Source organism: Littorina saxatilis, linkage group LG1 (assembly GCF_037325665.1).
Source record: "Littorina saxatilis isolate snail1 linkage group LG1, US_GU_Lsax_2.0, whole genome shotgun sequence".
Classification (NCBI taxonomy): domain Eukaryota; kingdom Metazoa; phylum Mollusca; class Gastropoda; order Littorinimorpha; family Littorinidae; genus Littorina; species Littorina saxatilis.
The window spans coordinates 52,951,553-52,969,702 of record NC_090245.1 but is presented as its reverse complement, the minus strand read 5'-3'; the positions used below and the strand labels follow the sequence as shown (position 1 = coordinate 52,969,702).

Sequence of the window (18,150 nt, the reverse complement as noted above, 5' to 3'; positions counted from 1 at the left end):
AAAAGCGAAAACAATCTGATGCTGCAATGCCTTTGCTGTAACGTAGATTACATTCGTGGGGTGTACATAAAAGACCAGACACTGAATCGCATCAACACTCGGAGCGTCATTCAATGCCATTTTGCGAAGGAACGCTTCACTTTCGATTCATGGTATCAAAGTACTCCAGGGACAAACAGACAAAAACAAACACACACACAAAACTGATGCTTCACGGCAGTTTATTGTCTGAGTTTGGAACACACCTTGAGTGTGTATCGACCTAGAAATGGTTGTATACCATGTGAGTGTCCTGTATTCAGTCCGAAAAAGAGCATGGCGGAAGTCAATAGTATACCTCAGACTAATTTTTCATTAGCTACTTCCTAACGACTTGTAAGGGGGCATTTCATTGGCTTAGAGTTGTAACAGAGCTTTTCATTGTCGGAGTGTATACAGACCTATTGATTCTGTATACACTCTTGAGTGTATAGCTTTTGCCATATTTATATCTTCGGTCATCCCAGTCTGCCACAACCCAGCTAGTCTGCCGCAACCCAATCTTCCACAACCCAATCTGCCACATACCAGTCTGCCACAGTTTCCAAAATATTAAGTTATGATTTTTGTGTGTATACATTTGTGTGTGTGTGCGCGCGTGCATGTGCTTTCGTGCATTTACGTGTGATTTTTCTTTTTACATGCTAGACAAGATTCAGCGATGCCTTTGAGCAAACCTACAAACTTTCGCATGTTAAGTTTAAAAAAAAGTAGTACAGTGGAACCTCCCGTAACGACCTCTCCCAAGAACAACCCCCTCCTTTTGCCGACCGATTTTCTCGGCACGGATGCTTTTCACACTGTAACTAACCTCCCAAGAACGACGCCCTCCTTTTTCCGACGACCGACCTACCAACTTAGGGTCAATAACGACTTTGACCTTTTAACCAGTGAGTGTCAAAGGTCGTAATTACGCAGCATACGCGGAACACGCACACCATTAGTCACGCATCAAGAGTCAGGGGTGGAAGTCTGTAGTCAGTAGTGCATGCAAGTCCAGTGGCCTACAGCTGTCATCTTCTCACCTAGGCCTAAAAAAAAAATAGGTGTGGTTACAGTAACCCGACCTACCCTATTTTTAGGGGCCGATCCTATAACTTTTTATTACATTTGTCAAAACAAAAAAACAAAAAACCGAGTGCAAAAAACGCAATGAAAGCGAAAGCGCCCGTGTCGCACACTTATTTCCCTGTCAAGTAGGTTTAATTTGTACACATTAGAAAAAAAAGTAAAAAAAAAAAAAGTGATTGCCTACCTACCTACCCTATTTTTTTTGGCTATGTTACCGTAACCACACCTATTTTTTTTGTTTGCCCTATTGCTGTCACAATTGAAGGACTGTCCTCGAAGTAGGGAGAGGGGATGGGAGGGGTTGGGTAGGGGCAGTTAGAACAACATCTCACCAACTGAGACCTCGGGTGAATGACTCATACTTGCCAATGAGCAAGGTTTACCTATGGGACGGTCTCCTTTGATGTCTGAGAGGAAACCTTCCTGTCCCAGGTTACAGACACTGACCTTCTTACCCGGGGTCAATCAGCCAGTTTTACCTATGAGACCTGCGTGCGCGCGTGCGAATGTGTGTGTGTGTGTGTGTGTCTGTGTGTGTTATGTCTGCCCGTCTGTGGACATTTTCAAGGTCGTTAGTGGGAGGTTTTACTGTATTATGATTTTAATACTTTTCTCTGGTCAATATAGGTGAATGAAAAGTAAAGTCCGAGATGATTCAGGTTGTTAGCACTATTGAGGGCTGATTGGGAAACTTCCCTCACTTCTATTTCAAGCAACAGTGACAAGCAGCATGGAACATTTCTTTCTTTCTTTATTTGGTGTTTAACGTCGTTTTCAACCACAAAGGTTATATCGCGACGAGAGCATGGAACAGCTGACAGTGCAACTTTTATAAGTCAGTGTTCATTTGCTTTTTAAAGAATGCCTGTACAGCGAACAAACTTGTGGTGTGTACCACTATAACGTGTCCTGGAAGGCTCAGAAGACAGGTTCTTCTGCCTAACAAATGTGCTTGAAGAAACATTTGAACACAACAATGACATCAACACACACACACGAACACACACATGAACATGAACATACACACACACACACACACAAACACACACACACAAACACACACACCCACACACACATGTAAAACGATTGTAATGGGCCGCGGCAGATTGGGTTGCAGCAGACTGGTTTTACGGCAGACTCAGTGCAAGACTAGACCGTACAATTAACCTTTGATATATATATATTACAAATCATTCAAGGATTTTCAGTACTCTCATTTTCTGTTTCAGACTAGCATTGTGAGTATGGTGTATGCTCAGTCAGAGATTTTACAGAAGGAAGTCTATCTGTTTGAGCGCATCGACTCATCTGGGCGTGAAACCATGAAACATCTGAACTGCATAGCATTTCTTCGGCCCACAAAAGAAAATGTTGAGCTGTTAGCCCAAGAGCTCAGATATCCTAAATATGGACTTTACTTTATATGTAAGTACAGTATTTATAGTTATACACATGTGTATGTGTCTTTTTATATTTAGTCAAGTTTTGACTAAATATTTTAACATCGAGGGGGAATCGAAACGAGGGTCGTGGTGTATGTGCGTGTGTGCGTGTGTGCGTGTGTGTGTGTGTGTGTGTGTGTAGAGCGATTCAGACTAAACTACTGGACCGATCTTTATGAAATTTGACATGAGAGTTCCTGGGTATGAAATCCCCGAACGTTTTTTTCATTTTTTTGATAAATGTCTTTGATGACGTCATATCCGGCTTTTCGTGAAAGTTGAGGCGGCACTGTCATGCCCTCATTTTTCAACCAAATTGGTTGAAATTTTGGTCAAGTAATCTTCGACGAAGCCTGGACTTCGGTATTGCATTTCAGCTTGGTGGCTTAAAAATTAATTAATGACTTTGGTCATTAAAAATCTGAAAATTGTAAAAAAAATAAAAATTTATAAAACGATCCAAATTTACGTTTATCTTATTCTCCATCATTTGCTGATTCCAAAAACATATAAATATGTTATATTCGGATTAAAAACAAGCTCTGAAAATTAAATATATAAAAATTATTATCAAAATTAAATTGTCCAAATCAATTTAAAAACACTTTCATCTTATTCCTTGTCGGTTCCTGATTCCAAAAACATATAGATATGATATGTTTGGATTAAAAACACGCTCAGAAAGTTAAAACAAAGAGAGGTACAGAAAAGCGTGCTATCCTTCTTAGCGCAACTACTACCCCGCTCTTCTTGTCAATTTCACTGCCTTTGCCATGAGCGGTGGACTGACGATGCTACGAGTATACGGTCTTGCTGAAAAATGGCATTGCGTTCAGTTTCATTCTGTGAGTTCGACAGCTACTTGACTAAATATTGTATTTTCGCCTTACGCGACTTGTTTTTTGTTCAGGGTTATTTGAAACAAAGCTGATTGTACTGAGTTTTGGACGTTCAAACGGTTCACATTTTCCAGCGTGAAGATTTGGAGCTACTGTTGCACTTCAGATATATCTAGATTTAGTAGTTTATTGGACCCCTAAGGAGTCAAAAATCAGAAGTTTTGGCTTGTCACAAAGCTGTCTATGTTCGGAATTTATCTGGGACAGATTGTCACTCACAAAAAATAGCTAGGTAGTAGTTGAGTCACATAAAAGGGAGTGAACAGGTGTTCTTGTGTTTTTCTTAATTTGTGGAATGGGATTGACATTTATGTGACTAACAGAATGGAAACAGCTTCTGACACAGCCAGTGAATGTAGACCTGGAGGAGTATTCAATGTGAGCTTATTACTATTCGCGGCACTTGACCGCATGCTGGCACTGTTTGAGCTGTGAGTCGCCCTAAATGCCATTCATGAAACCCAGTTTTGACCTGCCAAAAACATGTGATGGCTGTAAACTTAACGGACCCCCCTCTCGCCGCTACAATCGCTACTGGCGTGATGCCACCGGTATTTTGAAGGATTATCTTTGTAAACAAATAAACAAACAATGATGTAATTTGAACTGGGCAGTCCGGATGATGTACGTGGGTCGTGGGCAACCCATATGGAATTAAAGAAGGAATTTTCTATGTTTATCCCATTTTCGGACGTTTTTCGTTGAATCCTTTAAAAGTATGGACCGTACACGACCCACATCATCAGGACTGTGTAGTCTAAAAGGTGATTCGGTGAAGGATAAATATTTGTCAGATTTGCATCAATACATGTGTGTGTTTCTGTGTGTGTTACTGTGTGTGTGTGTGTGTGAGCAGATTTCAGCAACGTGATCAGCAAGCAGGATGTTAAGATACTGGCGGAGGCGGATGACCAGGAGGTGGTGAGGGAGGTGCAGGAGTTTTATGGAGATTACATCGCCGTCAACCCGCACCTCTTCTCTCTCAACATCGTGGGCTGCAGTCAGGTCAGTCTTCGTCCAAAAATGACAGGATCTGTTGGAAGTGAAATTAACAAAATTCAACGCATTTCAGTTTACTCTTGTTTTGATCTGTGACATATTTATTTAACATAGTATAAAGTTGTGCATAGTAGCTGTAAATCTGTAACATGCACAAAACTACATTTTGTATGTTATATGTCCGTCTGTCTGTTATGTCCTAATGTTGTATATATATATATATATGTCTTGTATACTTGCCATTTACATATTTATTATAAATGTTGATGGATGAATGATGATACAAAAGCCCCACAATGATGTGCTTGGCAAAAAAAATAAAGGTTAAAAAAAAAAATTTTCTTTCCTCTACATTCGGACCTTCCTATCGTTTTCTGTAAAATGCTAGTCTGCAATAAGGTATATATTCTGTCTTGAATGGATCCAGAAAGAGTTCCTGTTTGCTTAGCTCAGAGTGTGACGTTGAGCTGGCAGATAAATTTAAAGGCACGCTTCTTCTCGTGGAAACAGTTTGGCCCACCATTTTAGATCTGGCCAGGCTTTGACATGGGATAAGACCACCCTGGCCTCTGCTAGGACACATACATGAAATTAAGACCCTGACTGCTTGCTGTAGTGAACTGGACTTTTTTTTAATGCATCAATTTCTTGAAAAGCCATCAACTGCTTTTACAGAGTCAATTCAATAAAGACCGCCACTGTGCACAGAGAGCCCCCAGGCTGCTCATTTTTGATATGTCACAATTGAAGAGATGGCCTTATGCAATGTAAAAGACTGGCCAGATGTGAGATGGAGAGCCAAACAGTTCGCACGGGAAGGAGTGTGCCTGTAAGCGCAGTACAGAAAAGTGTAGTCAAAGCTGAGTACTCTATCAATCAATCAATCAATATGAGGCTTATATCGCGCGTATTCCGTGGGTACAGTTCTAAGCGCAGGTTGTTGTTTTTTTTGTACATTTTTTTTATGCAATTTATATCACGCACATATTCAAGGCGCAGGGATTTATTTATGCCGTGTGAGATGGAATTTTTTTACACAATACATCACGCATTCACATCGGCCAGCAGATCGCAGCCATTTCGGCGCATATCCTACTTTTCACGGCCTATTATTCCAAGTCACACGGGTATTTTGGTGGACATTTTTATCTATGCCTATACAATTTTGCCAGGAAAGACCCTTTTGTCAATCGTGGGATCTTTAACGTGCACACCCCAATGTAGTGTACACGAAGGGACCTCGGTTTTTCGTCTCATCTGAAAGACTAGCACTTGAACCCACCACCTAGGTTAGGAAAGGGGGGAGAAAATTGCTAACGCCCTGACCCAGGGTCGAACTCGCAACCTCTCGCTTCCGAGCGCAAGTGCGTTACCACTCGGCCATCCAGCCCTCTATCAGGAATCCACAAAGAACATGGACAATTAGTCTTAAAGAGGAACGTTAAGTGCATGTCTTCATTGTGTATGATTTTTGTACAGCATGAATCAAGAATTAAACCGAAGAAACTTGTAAACAGCAGACATTAGGTTTGGTTCTTTTACTTTGTGATTATTATATGATTGACCGATACTGTGTCTTCTTTGCAGAGCCTTAACTGGGTGCCTGCCCACCTGTCCCGTACAGTGCAAGGCTTGACGTCTGTGCTTCTCTCCCTCAAAAAGTGTCCCATGATCCGATACCAGAACTCTTCCGAGATGGCGCGCAAGCTGGCAGAGAGTGTCAGGGTAAGTAACTTGGTGGTACATGTACTGTCACTGTGAGTGGGAGGAGAAATTGAAGGGAGGAAGGGAGGGACCATTTCATACATTAATTGTTGTCGGCCTTGGGCACCTCTGGCATGAAGCTGGCTATGAAATAAAAGTCAAGAGTAGTGGTGCAACTGAAAGCCACACTGCATCTTTACGTGTGCATGTACTCATTGCAAACTTGGCAAGGTAACTAGCAAGCTGTGAAAATGTAGCCAACCGAGTGATGGTATCACAACCCAAGTGATCCTGGAAGCTGTCTGGAATGAATTAAGTAGGCAGATGGTATCTATTGCATTTTGTCACTGAAACTTACAGCTTTCAAATTTAATAGTGATCATGCAGTTATAGATGAGCAGAATTCAGAAGACTTTTTATTTTTTATTTTTACAATGACACAGTCGTTGTCGTACATCAATTAGTTATTTTCAGAGGTGATGAGCAGAGGGTGGTTTGTATGAAATACATTTCATATTGTGTTCAAGACGTTATCCAGGCCTTTTGCATTCATGCGACTTTGATGTTCAGGAAGGAAAGGACTTTTCCATGTCATAGATACTTCTTCTTCTTCTTCGTTCGTGGGCTGAAACTCTCACGTACACTCGTGGTTTTTTTTGCACGAGTGGAATTTAACGTGTATGACCGTTTTTTACCCCTCCATTTAGGCAGCCATACGCCGTTTTCGGAGGAAGCATGCAGGGTATTTTCGTGTTTCTATAACCCACCGAACTCTGACATGGATTACAGGATCTTTTTCGTGCGCACTTGGTCTTGTGCTTGCGTGTACACACGGGGGGTGTTCGTACACCGAGGAGAGTCTGCACACAAAGTTGACTCTGAGAAATAAATCTCTCGCCGAACGTGGGGACGAACTCACGCTGACAGCGACCAACTGGATACAAATCCAGCGCGCTACCGACTGAGCTACATCCCCGCCCTGCTGTCATAGATACAGTAGTTGCTCTGTTTTAAGACCTCTAAAAGTCTGAGAAAGTTAGGTACAATGGAAGCCCCATTTAAAAAACCCATTTTTAGACTTCCTCCCTTTTAAGACTTCATTTTCAGGACATTCTGTTCATAACATCTCCTAATTAACCTCCATTTTAATACTCCCTCCATGACGGGCGCAGTGGCGTGGTGGTAAGACGTCGGCCTCCTAATCGGGAGGTCGTGAGTTCGAATCCCGGTCGCTGCCGTCTGGTGGGTTAAGAGTGGAGATTTTTCCGATCTCCCAGGTCAACTTATGTGCAGACCTGCTAGTGACTTAACCCCCTTCGTGTGTACACACAAGCACAAGACCAAATGCGCACGGAAAAGATCCTGTAATCCATGTCAGAGTTCGGTGGGTTATAGAAACACGAAAATACCCAGCATGCCTCCCCCGAAATCGGCGTATGCTGCCTGAATGGCGGGGTAAAAACGGTCATACACGTAAAAATCCACTCATGCTTAAAACATGAGTGAACGTGGGAGTCTAAGCCCATGAACGAAGAAAAAGAAGAAGAAATGCTCCCTCCCTTTTAGGACCTGATTTTTGCATATTGTTGACATCTTCAAAGGGGATTCCACTGTATGAACAGAGAGGGGGCCCAAGATGGACGTAAATTTAATTGCAGACATTATGAAGACAATGTCTTATAAAATGAGGTCTAATAGTAGAGGGAGGGAAGAGTCGTAATATGGAGGATCTTAACACTTTCTACCCCATCTATGTTAACCAAGTTTTTTTTTAGCTGAGACCAGCTGTGCTGCAGCAGCTCACTCAGAATTGTAGTAACTTTGTAGTAGCTGTGTATCAACACACTGGAATGCAGGCGTTAGATCGATGTTACAGGAAGTGACTGAAGCTAACAGTCTGAGCGGATATATCCGTACCTGGTCAGATAGAGCTATATGAGTGGGTACGAATATATCCGTACCTGGGAGACAATGAGTTAAAACAGAGGTTCTACTGTACAGCACCTAAGCATCAGGTTTTTGTTTGTATGTTACTTGAATTCATTTTCAGCAAGTAATCAACAAGGAGGCAGCGCTGTTTGAGTTCCGTAAGACAGACGTGGCCCCTGTGCTGATGATTCTGGACAGACGAGATGATGCCGTCACTCCACTACTCAACCAGGTGGGTCTGCATGTAGAGATTCCATTAACTGCTAATTTTAGGTATTTTGCCTCTTGAAATCACTAAAATACCAGAAAAAAACTTGTCAGCTAATCAGACTACTCAGTGTTGTTCTCAGACCTGTCTTCAGTCACTGACGTATTTTATTTTGATCTGAAACATTGTTTTCTGTCCGGTCATCCATACGGTAGTAAAAACATGCAGGTCTCGTGACTGACCTTTTTTTATTTATATTTATTTGTAATTTTTTTTACCTCAGTTGCATGCCCTTTCTTTTTGAAATACTTTTTAAATAAAAAAAAAATATATGAATAATACAAAATAAAATAAAACTGAGAGAAAGGGTTGTTTTTGTGGTAATAACCATTTTGTTTATTAATGACAGTTTCTATGATGATGTGCTTTATGGCAGCTATTATTTGTTGTGACAGTGGACATACCAGGCTATGGTGCACGAGCTGCTGGGCATCAACAACAATCGCATCAGTCTGGCCAACGTGCAGGGCATAACCAAAGACCTGCAGGAGGTTGTGCTGTCTGCAGAGCACGATGAATTCTATGCCAATGTAAGTCCTACCACCACCACCAATGTTTTGGAGCAAGGACGTAGCTCATTTGATAGCATGCTGGCTTTATAACCATCGCTATCAGCTTGGGTTTGATTCTGGGTTCGGTGAGAGTTTTGTTTTGTTTCTCAGTCAACTTTTTGCAGACTCTCTTCGCTGTCTGAATACTCCCATGTGCACGATGAAGATCCCAAGATCACATCAAAAGTCTCAGGGCTTAGAAAACACGAAGACACGCATGTATCATCTCCCGTCTCTCATCTTCATGATCGTATCTTCATACTTTGATGAGACAAGCCTAATGCTGGCGTGTCGAAGAAAACATTTGCAATGGGCTTCTTATACCATATCGTCAGCGTATGGTTAATACCTGTCCCAAGATAGGCTAACTGGTCTAAGAGGAGGTTAAACTTTGATAGTCGGTCACCACTGCTTATCTCATGTAAGTTCTACATGTTTTGCATGGGTAGCGCCCAAGGGAGAAAGCAACCTGACTTCCAATGGGGTAAACCTCAGAGGGCTATATGAAACTACCTTGCCTTACCTTATCTTACCTTACTCTACCTTACCTCACCTTACCTTACCTTCACCTTACCTTACTTCACCATATCATATCATACCTTACTTGTCTTGTCTTGTCTTGTCTTAGGTTTGACAGTCCTTTCTGTTAATATCTCCTTGTAAATGTAAAATGATGCGCCTGTTTAATCATGCTCACCTTGTACATGTTTTGACCTGCAATGTCTGAGTATATGTTGTGCTGTTTCTTTTAGTTGCTCTCATCTATTCTTATGATGGTGGAAAGAAATGATGTTGTTGCAGAACATGTACATGAACTTTGGAGAGATTGGTTCCAACATCAAGGAGCTTATGGAAGAGTTCCAGAAAAAATCCAAGAGTCAGGCCAAAGTGGAATCCATCCAAGACATGAAGGTAAAGCCAGAATGAAGTCTTTTGTTATGAGTACATGTATTAAAACAAGAGGCGAAGCCTTCAAGGCTCACGTAAGAAATCGACAAACAGTAACACAAACTCAATCACTCCGTCACACATATACACACACACACAGTAAGCATTGGTGACACTGTGCAAGAAAGAGAGACACTAGATCTAGATCTGTCTGTCTGCATGTAGCCTACTTACAGACACGACTGCCAAATAGTCTCGGCCCGCTCAAAATAACAATGACCGAGACATTCCTTCGCGTGACGTCTAACCCTCTTACGCCATAATGTGACGTCTTCAAATGACGAAATGTTAAAGTTTCTACCACAGACATACACACGCACGCACGCACATACGCACATACGCACATACGCACGCACGCACAGACAGACAAAGTTACGATCGCATAGGCTACACTTCGTGAGCCAAAAAACCAGCCTTTCATTTCTGTTTTGAATTTCCGTCAGTGGGCATTTTAGTTTTAAAGAAATTTCAGCTTTTAGTATTCAAGCGATAGAATTTTGTAATGCCCCAATAAATGAATAGTTTTGCATCAATTTTCTTTTATGAATCTGAACCTGAAGCTCAATCAGTCATTTTTGAAGCCTAAATTAGCTACACAGTGGAACCCTCCTCCCCCCCTCCCCTCCTTTTTAAAGATTTAAGATGTCCTCCTTATTAAGATCTTGATTTGTCAGATTATCTATTCATTACCTCTGTAAATTTACCTCCATTTTGTAAGAATCCCTCCATTTTAAGGCCTGATTTTTTCAGATTTGTGGAGGTCTTAAAAGGGATGGTTCAACTGTATACACAATGGGGTATGTGCGCAGACTACTCTCTTTTTAAATATGCAGGCCGCTATAACTTCCAGGCATAATTTTTTGTGTTGCCATGCAGTAATTTTGCTTGATGCTAGCAAGCGTTTCATTTTGTTTTGACAGTCATTTGTGGAGAACTACCCCCAGTTCAAGAAGATGTCGGGGGCTGTGGCGAAGCATGTGACGGTGGTAGGGGAGCTCTCACGATTAGTGGGTGCACACACCTTGCTGGAAGTATCGGAGACGGAGCAGGAGATTGCCTGCTCGGGAGACCACTCTGCTTTACTCCAGGTTAGTCATGACAGGGGCATTGTTTGGCATCAACCGTCTGCAAAGCGCTGTTGTTGTGACAAAAACTTTGCTATCATTTTGGCAGATCTGCAGCACTTTTGTCATAGTGGGGGATAGGTTATTCCGGAAATTGCCATTTTGGCAAATTTGCTGAGGAAAATGAATCCTAGCAGCATCCCTGCATGATGATTTGTAAATTCTTTTGCTACTTCTGATCTGAAGTGATGTGTAATTTGGAAGTTTTGATATTTTGCCGGATGATTGTTTGACGATACAGAGAATCATTAAGATACATGGACAGAAAGTTGACATCAATGTGAGGTTCAGGTGCTTGGACTCAACTGTTATCTACAGAAAGAGAATAAGAATAAGAATAAGAATACTTTATTATCTCATAGAGAAATTCAGGCGTGGTACATAACAATAATACAAACAGGACATTGTTTTTACATAGGACATATAGCACTATATAACAGGGCAGGTTATAAACACACCTCCCACATACCTTTCTGGCCATTCCTTGCATTGTGCTTACGCATTCAGTCATGAACACATCCATGTCTCACTTACACATCGCACACATGGACATTCTTATACGCTCAGCTTACCCATTCACACATGGACATTCGACCACGCTCCACTTACACATTCTTATACGCTCCACTTACACATTCACACATGGGCATTCTTATATGCTCCACTTACACATTCCCACATGGACATTCGACTACGCCCACTTACACATTCCCACATGGACATCTTTAAAACACTGCGCTTACATATTCTCGCACACCTACGCGTATAACGGACTATGGCTAAACATCATTGCAAAAAATCATAGCATACAATATATCACAGAAAAAAATGCGGACGTACATAAAACCAATACATACATGTACATTACTACTGATTGCACTGGCAGAAGAGGGGCTGAGTCGGGTATGTGGATGTGTTTACATGTTGCCAAGGGTGATGGATTTGGGGATGAAGCTGTTTTGCAGCCTGAGTGTCCTAGCTTTGTGCGTGCGAAGTCTACGGCCAGAGGGAAGGAGTTCATAGAGGTGGGCAAGGACATGGGACCTATCTGAAGCTATCCGCCTACTCTTTCTCACCACACGCTTTTCATACAGGGACTCCACACTTGCTTGCTGCCTGCCAATCACCTTGCTACTGACATTCACCATTCGCACTAAGACATTCCTGTTCTTCACACTCAGACCTCCATACCAGGACACAAAACCAAAAGTGATGACAGACTCGATGAAAGAGCGGTAGAAAGTTTGAAGGATAGAAGGGTTCACATTCAACTTCCTAAGTTTCTGAAGGCAGTAGATGCGTGACTGACATTTTTTGTGTATGAGGGTGGTGTTTGCATTGAAGGACAGCTTATCATCGATAACTGTGCCAAGATACTTATATTCAGTCACACGCTCAACAGTCACACCATCAATCATCAGGTCAGGGACAGGGGCAGGGTTTCTTCTAAAGTCTATCAGAAGTTCTTTGGTCTTTGTCACATTTAGGTCTAAAAAGTTGTCTTTACACCAGGCGTTGAAACGTTCTACTTCTGCAAAGTAAGTTGCGTCACTATTGGAGAGATCTTCTAGCGCTGTATCATCTGAATATTTGATAAGAAGGGTGTAGTCAGTGCCACTGCAGTCGTTAGTGTAGAGTGTGAACAACACAGGGGAGATAACTGTACCCTGTGGAGAGCCTATGGAGGTGGACCTAAGGGAAGAGAGAGCTGTCTGAAAGCGGACTGACTGGGTTCTGTTAACGAGAAAGTTGATAATCCACAGGATAAGCCTTGGAGTCACGCTGTAGCGGAGAAGTTTCTGGGCCATGAGGCAGGGTTGGATAGTGTTGAAGGCAGAAGAGAAGTCTATGAAAAGAATGCGTACAAAAGAGCCAGGTTTTTCTAAGTGTGTATGCGTTGTGTAAGAGTGTGAGTGTGGCGTCATCTGTGCATCTGTTCTGCTTGTATGCAAACTGGAAGGGATCCTGATGGGGCTTGACCTGATGGAGCAGTCTAAAGAGGACAATGCGCTCAAAGCACTTCATAACAATAGAGACTTGTTAGAATTTACAGTGTAGAGACATAGACAGACAAAGAGTTCAGACATCATTGTGAAAGTCTTAATTGCTTTACTTGACTGTAATTTACGAGAGTGAATGTTTGCTTTGACAGAAAATTCGCGCTTTGGTGGCCAACGAAAAAGTGCGGCAGGTGGACATGCTGCGTCTGGTGATGCTGTACGCACTGCGCTACGAGAGCCACAGCAACAACGACCTGTCTGGACTGAAGGAGGCTCTCAGACGTCGCGGCGTGGCCGAGGAATTCAGAGGGGTTAGTACAATCATAGGAATAGCTTCAAGACTGTAGCTTGACTTTGTTACAGCTCTTCCCTCCCCCCTCGAAGTCTCACAGTACTCAAGACTTGCAAACAAGTCTGTAAGAAAATCTGATTAAGTTGAAAACTCATTGTGTGCCCATGTGAAAGTGATGATGATGATGATGGTGATGGAGTCTCCCGTTGGTACGACGGACGAGTGGCAAACAGTTCAGCCTTTAAAATGCGTCCGCATATGCGAGTGGAGACCAACTCTAGAAGCACAGGGTCTCCCACATATGATGCAAAATCTTCACATTGAAGTTTTATTTAAAAAAAAAATATTCTCAGACAGGGTACACTATTCTGTTTTTGTACTACAGTGGAATCCACTGCTGAAGACCTAAAATATATGTGAGATAATCCACAGGAGAACCCATCACTTTTATGGCATTGTAGCTTTACATTTTGTTTCCAAAACTTGGTTCACTAATTCTTTTTGTAAGAAGTGCATTTATCTGTTTTTGTTGACAGATGGTTGAATCCATTCTGGACTATGGTGGTCGCAGGGGGCGGGGCAGTGATTTGTTTGGTAACCAGGACCCCGTTGCTATCACCAAGCGCCTGCTCAAAGGACTCAAGGTGTGTGTTAATGCATGCGTGCTTGTTGGCTGTCTGCAGTCCCTGTGTGGACAGCATAGTATGAGAGTGAGCCTCGTGTGTGTGTGTGTTGTGTGTTGTGTGTGTGTGTATTATGTGTGTGTGTGTTATGTATGTGTGTGTCGTGTGTGTGTGTGGTGTTGTGTGTGTGTGTGTGTGTGTTTCTGTGTGTGTGTGTAGCATTATTCAGTGTGTGTGTGTGTAATGTGTGTGTGTGTGTGTGTGTCGCATTATTCAGTGTGTGTGTGTGTGTGTGTGTTTGATTGATTCTTACAGTAATATTAGCTACACAGTGGTACAATGTAGTGAGTAACATACAAGGAAGTGCTGAGTATCGATAGGTCTGTTGACGATTAGGGAATAAGTGTTGTATCCATTGGTGGTGGTACAGTTTTGAAAATTGGGTGTGTGTGTTATTGCATAAGACAGTTTGTGTATATCAGAGTAATTAATTACTGACCATATTTTTGTGGTAGAGTTGGGGACAGTACCCAGTTTTCACATTTACATTTGAGTTTAAGTTAAAGAAATAGTCAGCTCAGTTGTAACACAACTAAGACAAGATTTGTTTTGCCAAACTGAGCTGATGTGGAAAGTAAAGCAAGTTAACGTTAACACGCTGTGCTGTGCAGGGAGTGGAGAATGTGTACACCCAGCACAAACCGCTTCTGATCACCACCCTGGACCAGCTCATCAAAGGCAAGCTTAAGGAAGCGGCCTACCCTTACCTGGGGACCTCACAGCTCAAAGACAGGTAAAACACTCTCCTCTAGTTTCTTTTACTGTTTTGCCTTATTGTTCAAATTACAGTTAATAAAATGATTAAATACTACCAGACGGATCTTTATGAAACTTTGCATCAAAGTTCTCCCAGATGATATTTCCGCAAGATGTTTTCTTTTTTTTCGATGAATGTTTTTGATGACGTCATATCAGGCTTTTTGCAAAACTTAAGGCCGCACTGTGGTGACATCCTTTTTCATTCAAATTTTTGGTCATGCAATCTTCGATGAAGCCTGGACAATGGGATTGCATTTTAGAATTGAAGCTTAAAACTTAATGAATGAGTTTGGTCATTCAAAATCTGAAAATTCTAATTAAAAGTCTGATTTTTTTTCTCATATTTGACTTTCGTCGTGACGTTCAAAAGAACATGACTTCATTTGCAGACCTCAGGACGTGATTGTGTTCATGATCGGAGGATGCACGTACGAAGAAGCGCTGGCTGTGCATCTGCTGAATCGTTCAACACCAGGGGTCAGGATTGTCCTGGGCGGGACCACCGTGCACAACTCAAAGACGTGAGTACAGTAAAACCTGAATTGTTTTTATTGTGTTTCCTTTTCAAATTTGTCTGTTCATAATCTCTGTGTTTTAAGACTACTTCAAAAGACCTGATGTTCTTTAATTTTGGGAGGTTTAAAAGGGAGGTTCTGCTGTACTTTATAGTGATAGCTTAAGCGACACATGGTGACTGGAAGATAGTTCAATTGGTAGCGGCGATGGCTTTGAAATCAGTTTGTCACTGTCGGCGAGGGTTTTAATCCTGGGTTTTGGCAAGGGATTTATTTCCCAGAATCAATCTTGTGCAGACTCTCCTTGGTATTTGAACACCCGCACGGTAAAGATCCCAAGTTCACAGTGAAAGTTCCGGAACATGCATGCAGGGGAAAAAAATTGGTAGCGCTGTATGGCAGTTTGCTTTTTTTCCCAAGGAGAAAGCAACCCAAATGTCCATGAGGTTAACCCCACAGGACTTTTATGATACCTTACCTTACCTTTTTCTGACTGCAACAAGGTCATGTCTTTCCATTGCAGTTCCATTTATTTGCGAAGTTGTTTGGATATCTAAACCTACTGCAGTGCTGGGAGGGGGTAAACTGCGCAGATATGGAAGCAAACTGAAGCAAGCATTATAAAAACATTCCCAGCAAATTTGAACCCTGAAGCAAAAAACATAACAAAATGTGTGAAAGAAACTTTATATTGGGTAGTGAAGGACCGGACCACCCGTGCCCTGTCAGTTGAAGAACCTTTGATATGTATTCATTACATAATTTATTTGGACCAGAGACAAGGGTTTGCCTTTTCCTCTCCTTTTATGATTTGTGAGTGACCAACAAGTTGTTTGCTGAGGTCATTTTAAAGTGGCTTTTCAAGATCTAAGTGCATGTAATAAAGGGAAGTGAGCACAGATGATGGTCAGATCTAGAGATAAAGATGGAACAGCAGTGGGCGGGGATGTAGCTCAGTCGGTAGCGCGCTGGATTTGTATCCAGTTGGCCGCTGTCAGCGTGAGTTCGTCCCCACGTTCGGCGAGAGATTTATTTCTCAGAGTCAACTTTGTGTGCAGACTCTCCTCGGTGTCCGAACACCTGCGTGTGTACACGCAAGCACAAGACCAAGTGCGCACGAAAAAGATCCTGTAATCCATGTCAGAGTTCGGTGGGTTATAGAAACACGAAAATACCCAGCATGCTTCCTCCGAAAACGGCGTATGGCTGCCTAAATGGCGGGGTAAAAAACGGTCATACACGTAAAATTCCACTTGTGCAAAAAACACGAGTGTACGTGGGAGTTTCAGCCCACGAACGCAGAAGAAGAAGAAGAAGAAGGAACAGCAGTAAGCGAGATCGAGTTATGTGGTACCAGTATCCCGACACCTGAGAGAATTTGAAGCATTGAATAAACAAACAACTGTTATCCTTTATTTTATAAAATTTTCAACAAATTTTGTTGTTTTTTTTCTCAAGATTTAAAATCCCTTAAAAAAAAATTAAAAAAAGTGGTAACAAAAGCATTGCATTCTCTGTTCTTTATCTGAATTTTATTGCTGAATTTTTTTTTTTATAGGTGATGATTGTTTGGTTTTTCTGCAAAAAAAAATGTCTTCCATTATTTATAGCTTAAAATTATATTTTACTTGTCTCGTCAGGTTCTTGCAAGAAGTGTCCATGGCTACAAGAGGAATGGGTGAGAGGCGATGAGTAAACACAATTAACTTTCTGCTTCCTTGGGCAGAGTATTGAAGACATCTAGTCTGATTATGTGCATCGTGTTCAGTTGTTTTAAAAGGTGTAGGGGAGCGAGAGAGAGGGGGGAGAGAGAAAGAGGGGGAGAGAGAGAGAGAGGGGGGGGGGGGGGAGAGAGAAAGAGGGGGGGGGGAGAGCACCTAGAAAGAGAGCACAGAGAGAGAGTGAGAGAGAGAGAGAGACCCCAAGAGAGAGAGAGAGAGAGCACAGAGAGAGAGCAACGAGAGAGAGGGAGAGAATCCAGAGAGAGGGAGAGAATCCAGAGAGAGAGAGAATCCAGAGAGAGAGAGAGAGAGAGAGAGAGAGAGAGCGAGCTACAACACAAAGGAACAAGAGAAATTGAGAGAGAGAGTATAGAAAACTACAACAACTGCAGTCAGTGTGTGTGTTTGTGTGTGTGTGTGCGTGCATGCGTGCGGTGTGCGTGCGTGCAAGTGTGTGTACTCAAGATGGACATTGTATTCGCGCGATGGTATAAGTCGCTGCAGTAGTACAAAAGATAGATGTGATTAAAATCAAAAGGCACAAAAGGCACATTTGTCTGAAATGTTACTGATTTTGTGAAGAATGATGCTATTTGTACATGAAGTGAATTGTTTGCTTTTGGTGGTATCCTCTTAACCTTTGCCGTGCTTCCTGGGTTCACCTGTACCCAGAGACACACTAAAATCATTGTAACTCTGGAACCATTAAAGGTATCGTTTTGAAATTTTAAGTATCTCTCACACACCTAATTTGCTCTCTGTCTGCAAATTTTTAGTGTGTACATGACAAAACATCAGAATTAATTGATTATGATAATTTACATAAACACTACCGATGGCGCGGGTTCACACATACCCATACTTTTAAAGAGTAGTAGTGATTGTAACTATCCCTCTGCCGACGGCGCGGGTTCTGCTACACCCATAATTACCAAAGCGGCGGAACAGTGTCTGTCTCTCTGTTTGTCTGTCCGTATCTCTCTGTCTGTCTCTGTCTCTCTCTGTCTGTCTCTCTCTCTGTCTGTCTCTCTCTCTGTCTGTCTCTCTCTCTGTCTGTCTCTCTCTCTGTCTCTCTTTCTCTGTCTCTCTCTCTTAGTCTCTCTCTCTGTCTCTTAGTCTCTCTCTCTGTCTCTCTTTCTTAGTCTCTCTCTCTCTCTCTTTCTTAGTCTCTCTCTCTCTCTCTTAGTCTCTCTCTCTCTCTCTTAG

The 18,150-nt window shown here is 42.1% G+C and overlaps 1 protein-coding gene across 2 annotated transcripts in view; it reads left to right on the top strand.

The window, feature by feature from the left end:
- The window catches only part of LOC138973813 (vacuolar protein sorting-associated protein 45-like), a 48,280-nt gene that overhangs the window by 760 nt on the left and 29,370 nt on the right, over window positions 1–18,150 (top strand). For both annotated transcript variants that reach the window (XM_070346534.1, XM_070346530.1), the window contains exons 2-13: window positions 2,340–2,535; window positions 4,308–4,456; window positions 6,038–6,175; window positions 8,205–8,315; window positions 8,747–8,881; window positions 9,704–9,814; window positions 10,771–10,938; window positions 13,127–13,285; window positions 13,803–13,910; window positions 14,561–14,682; window positions 15,098–15,229; window positions 16,864–16,901. In XM_070346534.1, coding sequence (XP_070202635.1) covers window positions 2,340–2,535; window positions 4,308–4,456; window positions 6,038–6,175; window positions 8,205–8,315; window positions 8,747–8,881; window positions 9,704–9,814; window positions 10,771–10,938; window positions 13,127–13,285; window positions 13,803–13,910; window positions 14,561–14,682; window positions 15,098–15,229; window positions 16,864–16,901 — 1,567 coding nt within the window. The remainder of the gene's footprint in view (window positions 1–2,339; window positions 2,536–4,307; window positions 4,457–6,037; window positions 6,176–8,204; window positions 8,316–8,746; window positions 8,882–9,703; window positions 9,815–10,770; window positions 10,939–13,126; window positions 13,286–13,802; window positions 13,911–14,560; window positions 14,683–15,097; window positions 15,230–16,863; window positions 16,902–18,150) is intronic.